This window comes from Vigna unguiculata, chromosome 10 (assembly GCF_004118075.2).
Source record: "Vigna unguiculata cultivar IT97K-499-35 chromosome 10, ASM411807v1, whole genome shotgun sequence".
NCBI lineage: Eukaryota > Viridiplantae > Streptophyta > Magnoliopsida > Fabales > Fabaceae > Vigna > Vigna unguiculata.
The window spans coordinates 2,958,719-2,976,573 of record NC_040288.1 but is presented as its reverse complement, the minus strand read 5'-3'; the positions used below and the strand labels follow the sequence as shown (position 1 = coordinate 2,976,573).

Here is a 17,855-nt window from a genome sequence, read left to right as displayed (position 1 = left end):
ATACTTTGTAATGAGAAAACCAATTATAATAATTTTATTTCATAATAACTTTATTTAGTACAAAATTAATAAAACAGTAAAATGGTTGTATAAAATAATAGAACTGTCAATTTATACACCATTTTTCAAAATTTATAACTAGATATATATTGTTATCATTCACTTTTATCTAAACATGGTTGATTACTTACCTGTAGGGCTTCACATTTTAAAAACTTTTCTTTTCTATTAAATAGCCACATCAAAAGTTGTATACATCCCTGTATGATGTTTGCAACTTTTTAAAATATATTTTAAAATATTAAATTCAGTTTTTGATGAATGCATTCTAGAAGCGGAAAAGAATAACAGAGAAAAAAAAACCTAAAACAAATCCAAATTTGTATAAGTAAACTTTTACAAGAAATACTGATTGTAATATGTTTAGTTGGTAATAAATGTGCATGTGAGCATATTAATATGTTATAGATGACTAGAGCAAGTCTCTACATTATAGGTACTCGTCTGAAATTTTTTGAAGTACTACACAAACAAGACATTGCTCCAATTTCGACACAAGTCCCCACTGTGAAATGACAGAACAATAATAAACACTATGAGCCAAGAAAAACACCGCTAAATTTCACAGTTAAGATATCTGCGAAATATAACTAGAAACATGTGGTCTAGTGTGGCACGACAAGGACGTGTCCTTGCAAGTGTGTTGGGAAATCTGAAGATACAGTATAAGAACAATTATTATGAGATATATAGACTATTGAATGCGCCATATCTGGCTCCAAAAATCTCCATGTCTTTTGTTTTTTTCTTTTTTTTACCTGATTGAAATTGGCTATTGCTGTTTATATTGATTGAGAAAACCTTACCTGCTTTAGTTTCTTTGCTTTGTGGCTAGTAGACCAATATTTTCATGTGATAATATATATTATTGTTTACTGTTAGAAATCAGTTTCCTCAAACTCATTCCAAAATGTTTATAGTGGAAAATCACACACAAAGAAACTTAAAACTTATGCATTAATTACATATAATAACAAACAACCTTAAAACTTATGCATCAATTACAGATAATAAACCACAACATAAACTTTGCACATCCTTGCTGACGATATATGACAAGAAAAACACAACGCCAAACCACTTGTTTCTTCCAACAAGTGATTGTCCTCAATGATAAAACAAATTTAAATCTGGGATGGCATAGGCTGAGATTACTGAGATACAGAAAGATATAGTCCAGCATAAAGCGACTTATTTTGTCTGATATAATAGAATGGCAGAAAGGTTAATCCTTTAAGACAGGTTTATGGATTTCCATATATTCAACAAAGTCATCTATATACTTTTGGTGCAGTTCTTTGTCCCCAACTATCTTACTCATCTCCTTTGCTTCACTTTTGTAAGTTTTTTCCAACATCACTGCTTTCAATGCATTGGCCAAGGATTCCCTGGTGAATTTCTCATCATTCTCACTTCTCTGTACTTTGACGCCTACCCTTTTCTCCTCCATAATCCTAGCAACTATAAATTGATCATATTGGAAGGGCAACATAACAAGTGGACACCCAACTTGAAGACCCTCAATCACTGAACTCCAACCACAGTGAGTCAGAAACCCCCCAACAGACTTGTGTGCTAAAATCCTCATCTGTGGTGCCCATGTTCTCCACACCAATCCCTTTCCTGAGTTATTCACAACCAGATCCTGCAACTCAACGTTAGAGGTGTTTTGCCTTTTCAGAACCCAGAAAAATGGAAAACCAGACATTTCTATTCCCTTTGTAATTTCAGTAAAGTCTTCATCACTTAGTCTCACTTCACTTCCAAAAGCTACATAAACCACTGACCCTTTTTCCTGTTTGTCTAACCATTTAAGGATGGTATCCCAGTTTTCATCATTGCTGTCTTCACTGAACTTTACTGAAAGTGGCAATAACCCAACTGGCATCACTGGTTTACTATATGCACTTTTACACAAGTTGAGAGTCTCACCTTCCATCTCCATGCAGCTTCTTGAAGCAATAAGTTGAGCAGCATCAAAAGTTATTTGGGTTCGAAACACGTCTGAAACCCCCGATTCATTTCTGTCACAATGTTCAATATATTTGCCCCGCGGAGACTCCCTTGTTTTTCTTCTCATAAATGTTGTAAAAGAATACAGAATAGATGCACAAGAAGTAGAGAATGAGATGCAGGGGATTCCTAGCTGAGAACATATTGGAGGCAACCAATAGGGTGCAAAGTCGTATATTATCCAATGGGGTTTGCATCTCTCAAGAAACATGGTCAAAGGTTGTTAAAGACCATCAAAAGCCTGCTTGAGGTGTGGAATGAGGTGGTGAGGAATGTCCACTGTGGCCTCTGCATTTTCTGGGAGCTTGTCAACACGGGGCAGTGACAGTTGTATGAGATCCACCATAGGTTGCAAGTTTTCAGGCACTTTGGGTAGGCGATGGATATTTCTAGGTGTGGAAATGAAAGATATTTTGTGACCCTTTTGAGCTATGAGTTTTGCAAGCTCAAAAAATGGACCTATGTGACCAAATGCTAGCCATGGAAACACCACAATGCGAAGCTTCTCGCGCTGCTCCGCCATGGATATGCGTGTGTTTAAGCATGAACGTGTGGCTTCTTTATCATGAATGGTTATTTATCCTCCTATATATAGAAAATATCAACTTTAAATGAGTTTTGAATACTTATTAATATTCATGGTAAGCCTTTTTTTTCTTTTTCTGTTCATTAGTGCCTCTCTCTCTTGTCGATCTTGGACCACATTTGAAGATAATGGTCTTAAATAGTGACACATAATCAACATATGTGATTCCCACTCACTTCATCTCATCGATTCTAATTGGCAGGCGAAAATATCAATCATGGGTTTTAAAATTTTGATTAATAAATTTTGATAATTTTCTCACATTTTTTAAATGATTTTAAAATATTAAAAAGAATAAAAAAATAAAAAAACAAAAAATTACTTAAAAAATGTCACCTAAAATTATAAAAAAAGTTGTCATAATTTAATAGTTAAAAAATCATTTTCCTATATATTATAATAAAAACAGAAATATATATATATATATATATATATATATATATATATATTATCTAATTAAAAAAGAATTAGGTATTTTTTATAATCCTATCTATATTCGATTATTGTATGAAATTTTGGTCAAAATAAAAATGAATTTCAACACTACCTACCAAAACAAATTTATTTATCATACTTAACGGATTCATTTCTTATCTCCATTATATTGTTAAGAACCACGGTATTTTTTGACCTCTTCAACTTACAAATTTTGTTCTCATCCTAAATGTATTTTTCTTTTATTTAACAGAGTTTCGATTCCTTTTGATGTTTTTAATCCTAATTTCACACGTGACTTTGAAACACACACATGTAACATTCTCATAAGACTAAAATAGTGACATTGAAACATGCATGTAACATTCCCATAAGCTAAAATCTTTCCATTTTTAAAAGAAGTTAATTATGTTTAACAGGAACATATAATATTGAAAACTGAAGCATTCAAGAGAGGTTTTAATAACTTGGATTTAAATGTTATTATCTTTGCTTAAATGCTTTGTACATTTTTCTTACTCTTTAATCCAAAATATTATCATTTTTTCATTTCTATTTAATCTATTTTAAATTCAAAAGTCGCTCTTAAAATTTTTTAATTTTGAAGCTTTTGTTTGCCAAATTTTCAAAATCTGAATCTTATTTTTGATTGAAGTTTTGGTGTAATTATTTTAATTCATATCATGTTTGTTTTAATTAATTTATTAAGAATGAGTTTGAATTAGGATTGGATTGTAATAATAATAATAATAATAATAATAATATTTTGGAAAAAAAATTCAATAAAACAAAATAAAGTAAAAAATATATTAAAGTTAATATTACATTAATGGAATAGGTTCAAATACATTAAAAAGATTGAAAACATATGGACTTCAAAATTTAAACGTTTTGGAGAACTAAATGGTAACATTGTAAGCTTTTTTTTTTTTTTTTTTTTCTGTTCATTAGTGCCTCTCTTGTCAACCTTGGACCACAGTTGAAGGTCACTAGTGCAGAATAGGATTTCTACCTCGCCTTATAGGTCTCGGTTGGCCAGGAACCGAAGCCTATAATGGCGCGGTGGCAATTTTGCAATTATTGGCAACTTTTATGCCTCGGTTCCCCTACAACCCGAAGCCAAAACCAGTGATAGGCCTCGGTTGTAAAAAACCCGAAGCCAAAAGCCCTGTTAGGCCTCGGTTAAGAAGGCCCGAAGCCAAAAAGGATGCCCAAAATTTCAAAAATGCCATTCTCGTTTTGACTTATAGGCCTCGGTTGTGAGAATAGCCGGTGCCAAAAGTGGTTTTAGGCCTCGGGTGGTGGGGACCCGAGGCAAAAGGTGGTATATGCCTCGGTTCTAAATTGAACCGAGGCCATAGTGTTTAATTAGGTCAAAACTGCAGCCCCTTTCTTCCTCGCGCGCGCAGCTCCTCCATTTCTCTCCTCCATTTCTCTCTGCAGGAGCAAAACCAGCGGCAGCAACAACCAGAACAGCCTTCCATTGCTACCATAGAACAACCTCCAGCAGTTTGAACCACGCACCTGCAACCTGCAAGCTTCCATCATCTTCAACCAACGTCCCTGCACCTGTTCGCAACACCATCTCCATTCACAGTCGCATCTGCGCCGCACCACTGTTCGAGCCTCCTTCCACTTCTACGCGAGCCGGCAGCCACCGCACCACCGCGCCACCATCAGCGAGATCTGCACCACGAACTGCAACGCACCATCTTTTTCTCGCCGGAAACCACCGTGAGCAGAACCTCCATGCCTGCGCCATTCACGAACGCAACTGCAGTAGCCATGGCAGCAACTTCACGAACCAGCAGCGGCGCGGCCATCCTCCAGCAGTGTTCACCCTTCACGCCTCCGCAAAGCTTGTTCCGCGCACCACCATGGCCACCGTAGACCTGCAAAACACTGCCGAAAAGGGTTTCGAAAAACACTGCCGAAACCACCAAAAGGGTTTCGAATTTAAAAAAAAAAAAAGCAGCTCATATGGCCTCGGGTGGCACAGAAAACCGAGGCCAAAAGGTGGGCTCTATGGCCTCGGGTTCGTCTGAACCGAGGCATATTAATATGTTATAGATAACTAGCTGTGCTCTTTTGGCCTCGCCCCAATATGCTTCGGTTCGCGAACCGGTGCAGAATATGATAAACAACCGCTGCCAAAGGCCCTTCCTGCACTGGTGGGTAATGGTCTTAAATAATGACACATGGTCCTTGAAATCCAACATATGTGATCTCCCACTCCAACTCATCGATTCTAATTAGCAGCTATATGTACTTGAGAATCAATCGCATGGATTTAAAAGTTATATTATATTTATTATCTGGGACGAGTATATATACATCTTTTAGATTATGATAACATTAAAAGAGCAATAAACTCATAGTAATTTAACAGTTTTCAATACTTCGAATAATAGAATGTAAAATCGTACTTGATTATTGGGAATAATATGAAAGATTGTTATGTGATCTTCCAACTCTATGGTATCTAAAAGTTTTTTCTTTATTTTTTCTTCTAAGCGGAGGTAGAGAAAGAAATATGAATAATATGTACTGTGACCATGATGCTTTATGTAACCTCATCTATTTACTTACTTAATTTCAATATTTCTAATTTGTTTCTTTCATCGAACTAGAATATTATTGGTATTTACATATTTAATCATAGATTTAATTAATTAGATTACTTTAATATTTGGCTAATAATATATAATGGCCCTAACAATCTCCCATTGATCACAAATATATACATATCCTTATAAATCCTTATAAATGTGTTAGACTTTATGAGCTCAAAATTGTCATTATATGCATTGAGCATACTCAAAAGATCATGTCCATTGATTACATCTGCATATAGAACAAAAACAGTTTTCATTGCGTTAATCGCAACTAAACTTGACAATAATCACTAATGCTGACAGAACCAAATGACATGGACTCATCATGAAATGTGTAGCATGAAAATTACGTGAAGGTGGCTTGTACACGTCTATTTTCAATTGGTCCTTACTTTATCTCAATGAGATAAATATAATAACCTTAATATATAGAGTGTAATTTCTGAATAATATCCAATGTCCAAAGACAATGCATGCATGCATAAAATCAATTATAGAACACAAAACGCATAAAAAGGACTAATTCCCACTAAACCAAAGACTCCTCAAACAACAAAACACCCATATGAGCAACATGCTCATGAAAGACCTTAGGTGGAAGTCCCTTAGTAAGAGGATTTGCCATCATGGAGTTTGTTCCTTATTGTTCTATTGAAAACTATACATTATGTACCTTATTGTTGTTAAAATACAATACAACTGATTTGTTGTGATAGTATAACTTAAGTAGTCTTTCAATTCTTTCACAATGCGCAACCCTATGAAAAAATTCCTCAACCATATTTCTTATTTGATGCCTTATAGCATCCTGAAAAATATGAGTCAAAATACCTAATGATCTCTTACTGATTTGAGTCCCTATATGTGAGCATATAATCTCTTGTTCTCTGAAAATACCTCATAACTCCTTAGCTGCTTTCCAAATGATACTACTTAAATATTTCTCTAATACCCCAACTATGGAAGATATATCCAAATGCATAAATACTTGTACATACATCAAACTCTTTATAGTGACATTTCCTGAATTTCCAAATTTCTTTTGGGCATTGATTGACTGAATTGAATTTGTTGCCACTGAATTTGTGATACACATAATCATCAACAACATTCATCTCGAAACCAAATGAGATCATCACTTAATGAAATTTACGGTACCATTGACGAGATGCCTGTTTTAGCCCATAAATGGATTTTGTCAAATTGCAAACCATATTCTTTGAGTCTCCTAATACAAAGTTTTTTGGTTACACTATATAATCATCTCATCAATGTTGCTACTAAGAAACACAGTCTTAACATCCATTTGATGAAGTTCCAAATCATAAAGTGCAACAAGAGCCATGATTGTCATAAAAAAGTCTTTTGATGAAATTGGAGAGAAAGTCTCTTTTGAGTATAACCAATGGGTTTTACACCTTATGGTAATGAGATAAATTCTCAAACCTTATTGTCTTGCATGGACTTATACTTCTCATTCATTGTTTCAATCCATTTTTCTGAATTAAGATCTTGCATGGCTTGACGGAAGTTGGCTAGTTCATCTTCCATCATACCATTATTTTCCCTTTTTTTTCTTGGAGAAATACCGTACACAATCACCTAGAATAACACTTCTCCTTTTTCTTATGGATCTTCGCAAAGTAATTGACTCATGAGGCATAAGTTCTTGAGGATCTTGAGTTTGTTTTCGAGGTTTTGAACTCGTTTCATCAAAAGCAATTGTATGAATCAGATTTGGAATTGTCACCAATTCTTCCTTGAAGACGAAGTCTCTATCTTATTTTCTCTCCCAAACTTAATACCCTCAAAGAATGTGGCAGATCTCGTTTAAAAAAATTATTCTTTAATTTGGGATCAAAGAATTTATAGCCCTTGATCTCGTTGTTTGGTCTATTTACCTTTAATGCATTCAAAACAAACATCAAGATTTATGAAGTCAATGGAATTCAAGATCCCATTAGACATAAGTCGTTCAACTCTATTCTTAGATATGTGACCCAGACGCTTATGCCATAATCCTCCTAAATCAATATATTCAATTTCAGGCTTAGTACCACACGATTCCGTATTTAAGGATTCAATATAGGAAGTCACTGTATCAAGCATATATAGATTATCATTAGCCAAAAGTGAACTAGTTCCAATTATATTTGAATTTAAAGACAACCTAAATTCATTGTTTCCAAATGCACACAAATAACCTAATTTATCTAGAAAGGAAACTGAAACCAAATTTCGTCTAAATGACAACATAACAAAAATGTCTTTCAAATCCAAATAAAAATTGATGCACAATAATAATCTATAATATCCTATAACTTCCACCTCCACTGATTTGCTATCTCCAACATAGATCCATCTTTCATAATCAATTAGCTTTCAGTAGCTTATGCAACCTTTAATTCAAACACATATGTTAGTAGTTGCACCAAAATCTAACCACTAAGTGTTTCTTGGTACTAAAGCTAAATTGACCTCAAAATAGACCAAAGAAAGACTTATACGATTTGAGCGAATTCACTTCTCATAGTTTTTCCTCTCTTTAAAGGTAAGGTAGTCTATAGGAGAAGTGAATTTCTCAATCCTTATTATAAAGTCAAGATTGCAACCAAAAACATTTTTTATGTTCTCATTAGAGTCCTTGAGAAAAGTTTCATTAAGAATCAGAACTCAGTTTGGATTAACAGATATAGTAGCAATTGTAGCTGAATTTAAAACAAGAGAAATATCATTAAGCTCACATCATAAAAAGAATAAATAAATTCAAATAATGCTCCAACTTATCTTAAGACACCTAATGCACCATTAATATAAAGTCTTTGGACAATAATATTAATTGTTAGAGATATCTTGTTGTAATGATCAAAAATTAATAATAAAGCATGTCCAACAACAAACTCATCTTTGGATTGATTTATCATTAACAAAGCAAAACCTTACAATTATCACATGTTTACAATCACAAATGTGTATGCAATTGAGCCAAATATTAATCTTCCTTTGGACCGACCAATACTCACATGGATATACATAAACACAAACATTTAACATTTCTCACTATCTACTAAATAGAGATCACTTTGACAACTTCTTGATTCAATTTGCTCTTAAAAATGCTAAACTACCAAAATTTGAATATTTATTTATTTCGAAACTAAATATATTTATTTTATATATAAAAAAACTCAAATATAATTATTTCATAAGTGAGAAGAGATGACATATAAAATAAATAAAACTATATTTTATTTAGAGTTGTCAAAGTGGGTCAAAACCCATGAGCCAACCTAGCCCACCACGGGTTTAGGCTATGTTGGGTTGAATTTCTTTTACAAATTTCAGTACGGGTCAATTTTTGACCTGGTCCAACAAGAACCTGACTCACCCGAGTTGAGTCCGTAGTGAGTCGAGTTGGCTTACCAACCCACCCGCAAATAAATGACCACACAATTTTTTTATATTTGAGTTGGGTTGGACTATTATTTTTAGTCAACATATTGGATTGACAAATTCAAACCTAATATTTTTGTGATTTTGAAGATTTTGACTTGTATTTGAGGTTGACCATTATTTTGAATTATATTTCGATTGTATCGAAGTTTATTTAGATTTTAATCAGAATTATAATTTTGTTGATTTTTTTACTAAAAAAAATTAGGGTAAAATATGTTTTTGGTCCCTTAACTTTCAATGAATTTTGGAATTAGTCCATTTTGAAACTTTGGACCAATTTAACCCTCCATCTTTCAAAATACGTGGATTTAGTCATTTTAATCAAATTTTGTTGGGTTTATTTGATGTTTCGTATGCATCTCAGGATTATAGTTGAGTTATTTATACTGTTTGACACACTTTTGCTTTAATGTTAAGGCAAATACTATTATGAAACGCGCTTTAAATAACAAATAAACTTAACAAAATTTGATTAAAAAGATTAAATTCACATATTTCGAAATATCAAATAATAAATTAGTCCAAAATTTCAAAATGGACTCATTCCAAAACTATATTTAATTCAAAAAATTATATTTAATTTTTAAGTGAGTTACTAAGTCAACTCATTTAATGATCAACAAATTTAATTCGAATTTTTTTAATTTATTAATAAATTAGTGGAGTTAGATGTACTAGATGGACCACCAATAATAAACGGGATAATATGTTTTGATCGCTCTAATTTTATGGGGGTCTTACGGGTCTTCTGATTTCTACTATAACCAAAACCAAATCAAAAATGGGATCGCTAAAACATATCTACTCCATGAACACCCTTTCCCCCACTTCCTCTCCTGCGAGCCACTACACAGCGGCAACGAACGTGCATGCCTAACACCATATTTGATCACCATCGCAAACGCGTCCTACTGCCGGCGCACCAGCACCGGAGTACATCCTCCACCACGACGCTTTAGTGCCAACGGAAACCATCACCGGCGACAGAGAGACCACCGCAAGAGAGAAAAACAACCAGATCTGCACCGTGAGAGAGGGACATCACGGCTGGTTATCCTCCACGACAAAGAGCAGAAGCCACCTCTGTGTGCACCTCAACTCCCGCAAACGCAACCAGATGGGAGCCACCGCGACGCAGAACTGCAAAAACAGAACCAACGGAGGAAAAAACTCCGTGCTCCCCACCGGCGCTGGCTAACAACCGCACCACCGCCACCGTGGCTGTGAACCAGAATCACAGCGAACCCAAACCGCCACCACTGCGGAACAATTTGTTTATGTATAGAAGATTGGACAATTGTTTACTATTTGCTTTTTTCCCGGTTGTTATGTAGCAGATTATTATGCAACGAACTATTTGCTTTTTTCACAGTTTTAGTTGATAAAAGTGATGTTCACATTCTATCTTGGATTTTCCTTTTAAATATACTAAATTTGATATGTTACAACGTTTTTTAAATATATTTTAAAATATTAAATTCAGTTTATGAGGAATACGTTCTAGAAGCACGACAGAATAAGAGAAAAAAAAAATGGAAAAGCCTTACCCGCTTTTAGTTCTTTGCTTGAAGACTAATATTTTGATGTGACAACATGTACGATTGTTTAGAAAAATTATACAATGAGTTCTCACATTTTTTTATTTATTAACCTGGTTCATGTTAAATAGTAAAAAGTGAGAAATTGAAAAGTCAAAGTTATAATATAAATGACGTCACTCAACTTCACTCCAAAATGTTTATTGTGGAAATCATACACAAATATCCTTAAACCTTATGCATCAATTACAATAATAATAAATAACAAACAACCTTAAGACATGCATCAATTACAAATAATAAACCACAACACATATGACAAGAAAAACACAACACCAAACCACTTGTTTCATACAACAAGTGATTGTCCAGCATAAAGCGACTTATTTTGTCTGATATAACAGAATGTGAGAAAGGCTAATCCTTTAAGACAGGTTTATGGATTTCCATATATTCAACAAACTCATCTATATACTTTTGGTGCAGTTCTTTGTCCCCAACTATCTTACTCATCTCTTCTGCTTCACTTTTGTAAGTTTTTTCCAACATCACTGCTTTCAATGCATTGGCCAATGATTCCCTGCTGAATTTCTCATCATTCTCACTTCTCTGTACTTTGATCCCTACCCTTTTCTCCTCCATAAGCCTAGCAACTGTAAATTGATCATATTGGAAGGGCAACATAACAAGTGGACACCCAACTTGAAGACCCTCAATCACTGAACTCCAACCACAGTGAGTCAGAAACCCCCCAACAGACCTGTGTGCTAAAATCCTCATCTGTGGTGCCCATGTTCTCCACACCAATCCCTTTCCTGAGTTATTCACAACCAGATCCTGCAACTCAACGTTAGAGGTGTTTTGCTTCTTTAGAACCCAGAAAAATGGAAAACCAGACATTTCTATTCCCTTTGTAATTTCAGTAAATTCTTCATCACTTAGTGTCACTTCACTTCCAAAGGCTACATAAACCACTGACCCTTTTTCCTGTTTTTCTAACCAATTAAAGATGGTATCCCAGTTTTCATCATTGCTGTCTTCACTGAACTTTAGTGAAAGTGGCAATAACCCAATTGGTATCATTGGCTTACTATATGCACTTTTACACAAGTTGAGAGTCTCACCTTCCATCTCCATGCAGCTTCTTGAAGCAATAACTTGAGCAGCATCAAAAGTTATTTGGGTTCGAAACACGTCTGAAACCCCCGATTCATTTCTCTCAAAATGTTCAATATGTTTGTCCCTCAGATACTCACTTGTTTTTGTTCTCATAAATGTTAAAGTAGAATGCAGAATAAATGCAGAAAAAATAGAGAATGAGATGCAGGGGATTCCTAGCTGAGAACATATTGGAGGCAACCAATAGGGTGCAAAGTCGTATATTATCCAATGGGGTTTGCATCTCTCAAGAAACATGGTCAAAGGTTGTTGAAGACCATCAAAAGCCTGCTTGAGGTGTGGAATGAGGTGGTGAGGAATGTCCACTGTGGCCTCTGCATTTTCTGGGAGCTTGTCAACACGGGGCAGTGACAGTTGTATGAGATCCACCAAAGGTTGCAAGTTTTCAGGCACTTTGGGTAGGCGATGGATATTTCTAGGTGTGGAAACGAAAGAAATTTTGTGACCCTTTTGAGCTATGAGTTTTGCAAGCTCAAAAAATGGGCCTATGTGACCAAATGCCAGCCATGGAAACACCACAATGTGAAGCTTCTCGTTCTGCTCCGCCATGGATATGCTTGTGTTTAAGCATGAACATGTGTCTTCTTTATCATGAATGGTTATTTATTGTCCGATATGTAGAAAATTGAGTAGTGTATCTCTTGTAGTTTCCCACATTAGTGCCAACCTTTTGGACCACAAATGTCGCACACGTTCCTTGAAATCCAACACATGTGATCCCGCTCACTTCAACTCATCAATTCTGATCAGTAATATCTGTGCCCGTGAATCGCGTGGGTTTCAAATATTATATTATATTTATTATTATTTGAGTTTATAAAAATATAATTACAATTTCTTTTATAAAATTAAATAACAATATTTCAATGGCTTTTATGATGAAAAATCTATTTAAGTTATTTATCTTTATTTTTAACAAAATATAGTACAAAATTATTTCAAATTTTATATCAAGATGGAAAATAATCAAAATTAAGAATTGAAATTCAATTTAAATGAAACATCATTGACAAAAAGAAAAATATGAACATCTTTCTCCCATAAAAAGTTTTACTAAATAAAAATAAAGAGTATAAAAAACTTAATAATGATGCATAAAAAAAGTTTAATTTATAATTTTTTACATTTTTTTTATTATAAATTTTAAATTTTGTTATGAAATAAAGGGAATAACAGAGAAGAATAATAGATAATAAAGAAGAGAAGAAACAATTGAGAATAGAGAACGAGAGAATAGGGAGCAACTCATATGTATATTTATTGATAGGAAGAGTCCTATTTATAGATACAATATGTAATCCATAAAGAAAACAAATCAACTTAGTTAATACAAATATTTACCATAAAGAGTAATGAATCATATGAGTAAATGTATCAAATCAATGGACAATCATTAATTCATAACACTCCCCCTTGAGTGTCCATTGATAAAGAATGTGCCTCGTTAAAACCTTACTAGAAAAAACCCTTTGGGATAAAAAAAACCTAGTGAAGGAAAAAGAGTACAACATTCTGTATTCTTTAATACAATATTGTTCATCACATATTCTATTTCTCCCCCTCATGTAAATTTACATCATTAAGGTGACAGAGTCCGAATTTGTGAGTCATTTGCTCAAAAGTTTTTCTTGGCAAAAACTTTACAAATAGACTTGTCATATTTTCAGAAGAAAGAATTTTTGGATATCTATATCATCCTTTCAATTGAACAATACACTATTGTCTTCATAGATGGTTGTTGATTCCATCTTTCTCGGGGATAGTCACAAGTTTCTTGCACATGTTGAATTATAAACCTTAACCAAACATATTCACAACTTTTCTCGTAATTTTGTATGATTAGACGATGTTGCTACTATGGTTTGTTTCATATACCTTCATGAAATCATTGTGCTACCACATGTGTACAAACATCTTGTTTGTGATCAACCATTGTGACATTGTAAGAATATGTAAAATAACATGCATATCCATAACCCATTGGTCTGAATCTGAATCATTTGGATGGAATAAGCTTATATTCGTAGTACCTTTAAAGTAACGAAGTATATGTTTTACTCCAAACCATTTTCTTCTTGTAGTTGAAGAACTATATCTTGCTTAACAAATTTATAGCAAATGCAATAATAGATCGAGTATAATTCGCAAGATACATTAGTGTTTCTATGACACTAAGATATGGTGCTTCTAGACCAAGAAGATCTTCATCATTTTCTTGAGGTCTAAGAAGAGTCTTTATCAACATCTAACGACCTCACAACTATTGGAGTGCATAATGAACATGACTTGTCCATTTAGAACATTTTAAGCACCTTAATCATATAAGCCTCTTGACGTATAAAAATACTTTTATTTAAATACTCAATTTCTAATTTCAAACAAGATTTTGCCCTTCAAAGATCATTCATCTCAAATTCTTTCAATTGCCTTGTGAGCTTATTAGTAGTTTCAACAACGTTTATGTCATCTACATAAACAATAATTATGGCAAATTCATTATTTGGATCTTTTCATATAAATACAAGACCAAATAGGATCATTTTTTATATCCTTCTTTTAATAAGTACTCAATAAGACGGTTATGCCACACACGTCTTGATTTCTTTAATCAATAAAAGAGCATGTTCAATTTTATTGAATAACCCTCTTAAGAATTTGTCTTGTTGGGCAAATAAAATCCTTCAGGGATTTTCATATAAATATGATTCTCAAAAGAATCGTACAAATAGGTTGTAACATCATCCATTAGATGTAAATGCAAACCTTATTGTGCAACTAGGATAATCGAATATTGCAATGTTGTTGCATCCAATACTAGTGAATATGTTTTTTCACAAATCAATACAAGGTTTTGTGAACAACCTTGAGCAACCAATTGTGCTTTGTATCTAACAATTTCATCATTCTTAATTTGATTTTTGCGCAAAAATCCATATGTACCCAACGAGTTTCATAACTTTAGGTGTGCGAACTATATGTTCAAAAACCTTTCGTTTAGCAAACAAATATAATTATGCTTCTTTGCATATTTTCATTTTTGGCCAATCTTTTCTTTGTCGACAATCTTCAATGATCATTGCTTATTGATCCTCATTGTCATTCATAGCATTCATCGCTATGTTATTGATAATGTTAATTTTTACCATTATCCAAGCTATATTTCATTAGCAAAATCATCTCTTCCAAAGCTTTTAACCTACTTAATCCTCAATTTTACCTTACTTTTGTAAATAAATACATTTTGGGTTACATTTATCTAAATATACCACTAATCCCCATTTTTTGTGTCCTTTTTGTAGATGGAAAGCTTTGTCCAAAAATCCAGATTAATGAGTGACCCAGAATAGCAAGGAGAAGAAGAAAAATGCCAACAGGAAGTGTCTGGCGACACGAAGCAAGCGCCAGGCGAAACAGACCGCCAGTCAAGCGCCAACCAAGCGCCAGCCAGGCGCCCTTGTTACGAACCGCCTGGCGGTAACTGGACACCGCCGGGCGGTAGCTGCCAGTTTTGCCCCCTGTTTGCTCGATACCGCCTGGCGGTGAGACCCTTCCGCCAGGCGCCAGTGTTCGCTGATGTGGCAAGTTGGCTCTTTTTCTTCTGTCTTCGCGAGGGGAAACGTATCTTGGACACTTGGGAGCTCGAACAACACGTCTTGAAACGCTTGGAGGTCTGCTAGGGCTTGTGGGAACAACTCCATCTTCCTCTTTGTGTCTCCTCCCTCTTCCATTTCCATTTTGTAAGCTTGAGCTCTCCATGACAATGGAGAGCTAAACCCATTTTTGTTGGGGTTAGATGTAGCCACTGAACTCTTATGTATTTTCGAATGGTTTAAATATATATATGCTTCTTCCATTGATTTCTAGTATCTTTGTTTATGTATTTAAGGCTTGCTTTGTTTTACCCATTCATTGCATGATATTTGGGTCATTAGGTATTGGAAAATATCTCTTGAAACATAGAATTTGAACAAGATACCTAATGGAACTTGTATCTAGGAATGGAACTTGACCCATTAGTTGTCTTAAACCCTAATTTGTAAAGCAGGTTTATTTATTTAGGGATTCAAGGAATTGACTCTAAATAAGGGAACCTAGGCTCATTCAACTAAGGGATTAGAGTTTGAGTAGACTTGTGGGTTGACATTAGTAATTAATGGAGAAGAGTTTTATTGTTTAATATACATGAGAGTGAAGTAGGTGAAGTCTAACTCCAACAATATCAATCCATTGCATTTCTAGTCTTTACCATTTTCTAGAGTCTTCAAATATCCAAGTTCAATTTTACTTGTTTATGAAACATTTACTTTATTGCATACAAAAACCCAAATTATGAATTTATTCATTAGTTTAAATTAGTCACTAATTACGCAAATATTTAGTATACACGAGTCTCTTGGGAAACGATATCGCGGTCTTACCGGTTACTACTTGCGCGACTTGGTACACTTGCCAAAGTCTTAACAGTTATAAGTAAAAGTTTCGTCAATGTTAACTTTATTTTGGTTCCATATTATATGATTCATGACATAATTTATTGAGATCTCATCATTTTCAACCATTTCAGGTACCTGAGGTTCTTCTTGAACCGAACCATTAATTATGTCAAATGAATCTTTTGGGATTTCAACCTTTTCGATTAGGTTATTTTGCATATTAGCCCCCTTTCTCATTCAAGAGTTTTTATCTTTGGAACCAATAGGTCTACCACGCTTCAAACGTGTTCACATGAGTTTTTCAACCCTTTTTTTTTTCGCATCATAATAAATGATCATGTCAAACAAGGCAATCATTTTGATTTGTAAACTTCTGGTTTACCATGACATGCATTTAAATTGTACTAATAAACTTGTAGTACAAACTATAAGAGAATGTTGATAATTTCTCCAATACACTTTCTTTTTCAACTCAATCATAGAGATATAAAGATATTTCATATCTTTTTTATTGTTTGTCTGAATATAATATCCATTCAGACAAATATCATTGAAACTTAATAAGTTTCTATTCAACTTCTTGGTAGAAGTATAGTAGCTCTTTTAGAGTCTTCAAATATATTTGTAGTACTATAAATAATACTAACATCGATGTCTCACATTATCAAACAAGAGAAAAATTTATTACTCTTGAGAATTGTATAAGTTGTTGTACTATCAATAAGACGCATATCTTTTGGTACTAGTGCAAAACATTCGTTTTTCATATAAACGTAAATATCAATATGAGATTTTTTTTTTCACACTCTCATAATCAATTAGGTGATCAATGCTTTCATTTGCTTTAGCAAAGAAAATAACAATATTAAGATGAGTAGCATCCATATGGCCATAATCAGAATCACCATCTTCATAAGCAAAATGTGTTTCTATGTTCTTCTCATTATTTGTAAGATGCTCTGGTGTACAATAAGTACAACTCAAATGACCTTTACCATCGTAATGATAATATATACCTTCATCTTTTTGTCAATTTTTTTTCACATTATCGTGCTACTTCTGGTGACAAAATGTGTCTTTGAAATTTTCTTTATAACCATGTCCAAAATCAAGATCATGATCGATCATGAAAATATAAATCAAATGTTGCTGCATTCACTTCTGGGAATGGAGCAGAACCAATTTGGACAGGTTTCATGATTTTCTTAAGGTCAAAAACTCATTGCTTTGTTCAGCCATACAAAGGCATGAAATAAATTCATAATATTGATTGCTGCATTCACTTCTGGGAATGGAGCATATTAGGTGAATCTCATGATTTTTCATCAAAAGCTTTATTGCTTTGTCCAGCCAGCCATACATAGGCATGAAATAAATTCACAATATTTGTGAAATCTCTTTTCACAATATTTTTGTCATGTTGCTTAGATGCTTTATTTCTTTATTTAATGGTATCTCAATATCCATTGCATCTAAATATATTTCAACATTTAAAATCCAATATAAGGAATTCTTCCTTGTAATATCAAGGATCACAAAT

General features: G+C 33.7%; 1 protein-coding gene and 1 pseudogene across 1 annotated transcript; both read right to left on the bottom strand.

The window, feature by feature from the left end:
• Window positions 1-954: 954 nt before the first annotated feature.
• Window positions 955-2,651, bottom strand: LOC114166675 (annotated as a pseudogene).
• Window positions 2,652-10,883: 8,232 nt separating this feature from the next.
• On the bottom strand, window positions 10,884-12,580 carry LOC114166542 (putative UDP-rhamnose:rhamnosyltransferase 1). The gene has a single exon (XM_028051290.1). The coding sequence runs from the start codon at window positions 12,429-12,431 to the stop codon at window positions 11,121-11,123; it is 1,311 nt and encodes a 436-aa protein (XP_027907091.1). The 5' UTR covers window positions 12,432-12,580; the 3' UTR covers window positions 10,884-11,120.
• Between the last annotated feature and the right edge of the window lie 5,275 nt (window positions 12,581-17,855).

Excerpts from the sequence above, each read along its gene's own strand:
- LOC114166542 (XM_028051290.1), bottom strand. The coding sequence starts at position 12,431 with ATGGCGGAGCAGAACGAGAAGCTTCACATTGTGGTGTTTCCATGGCTG.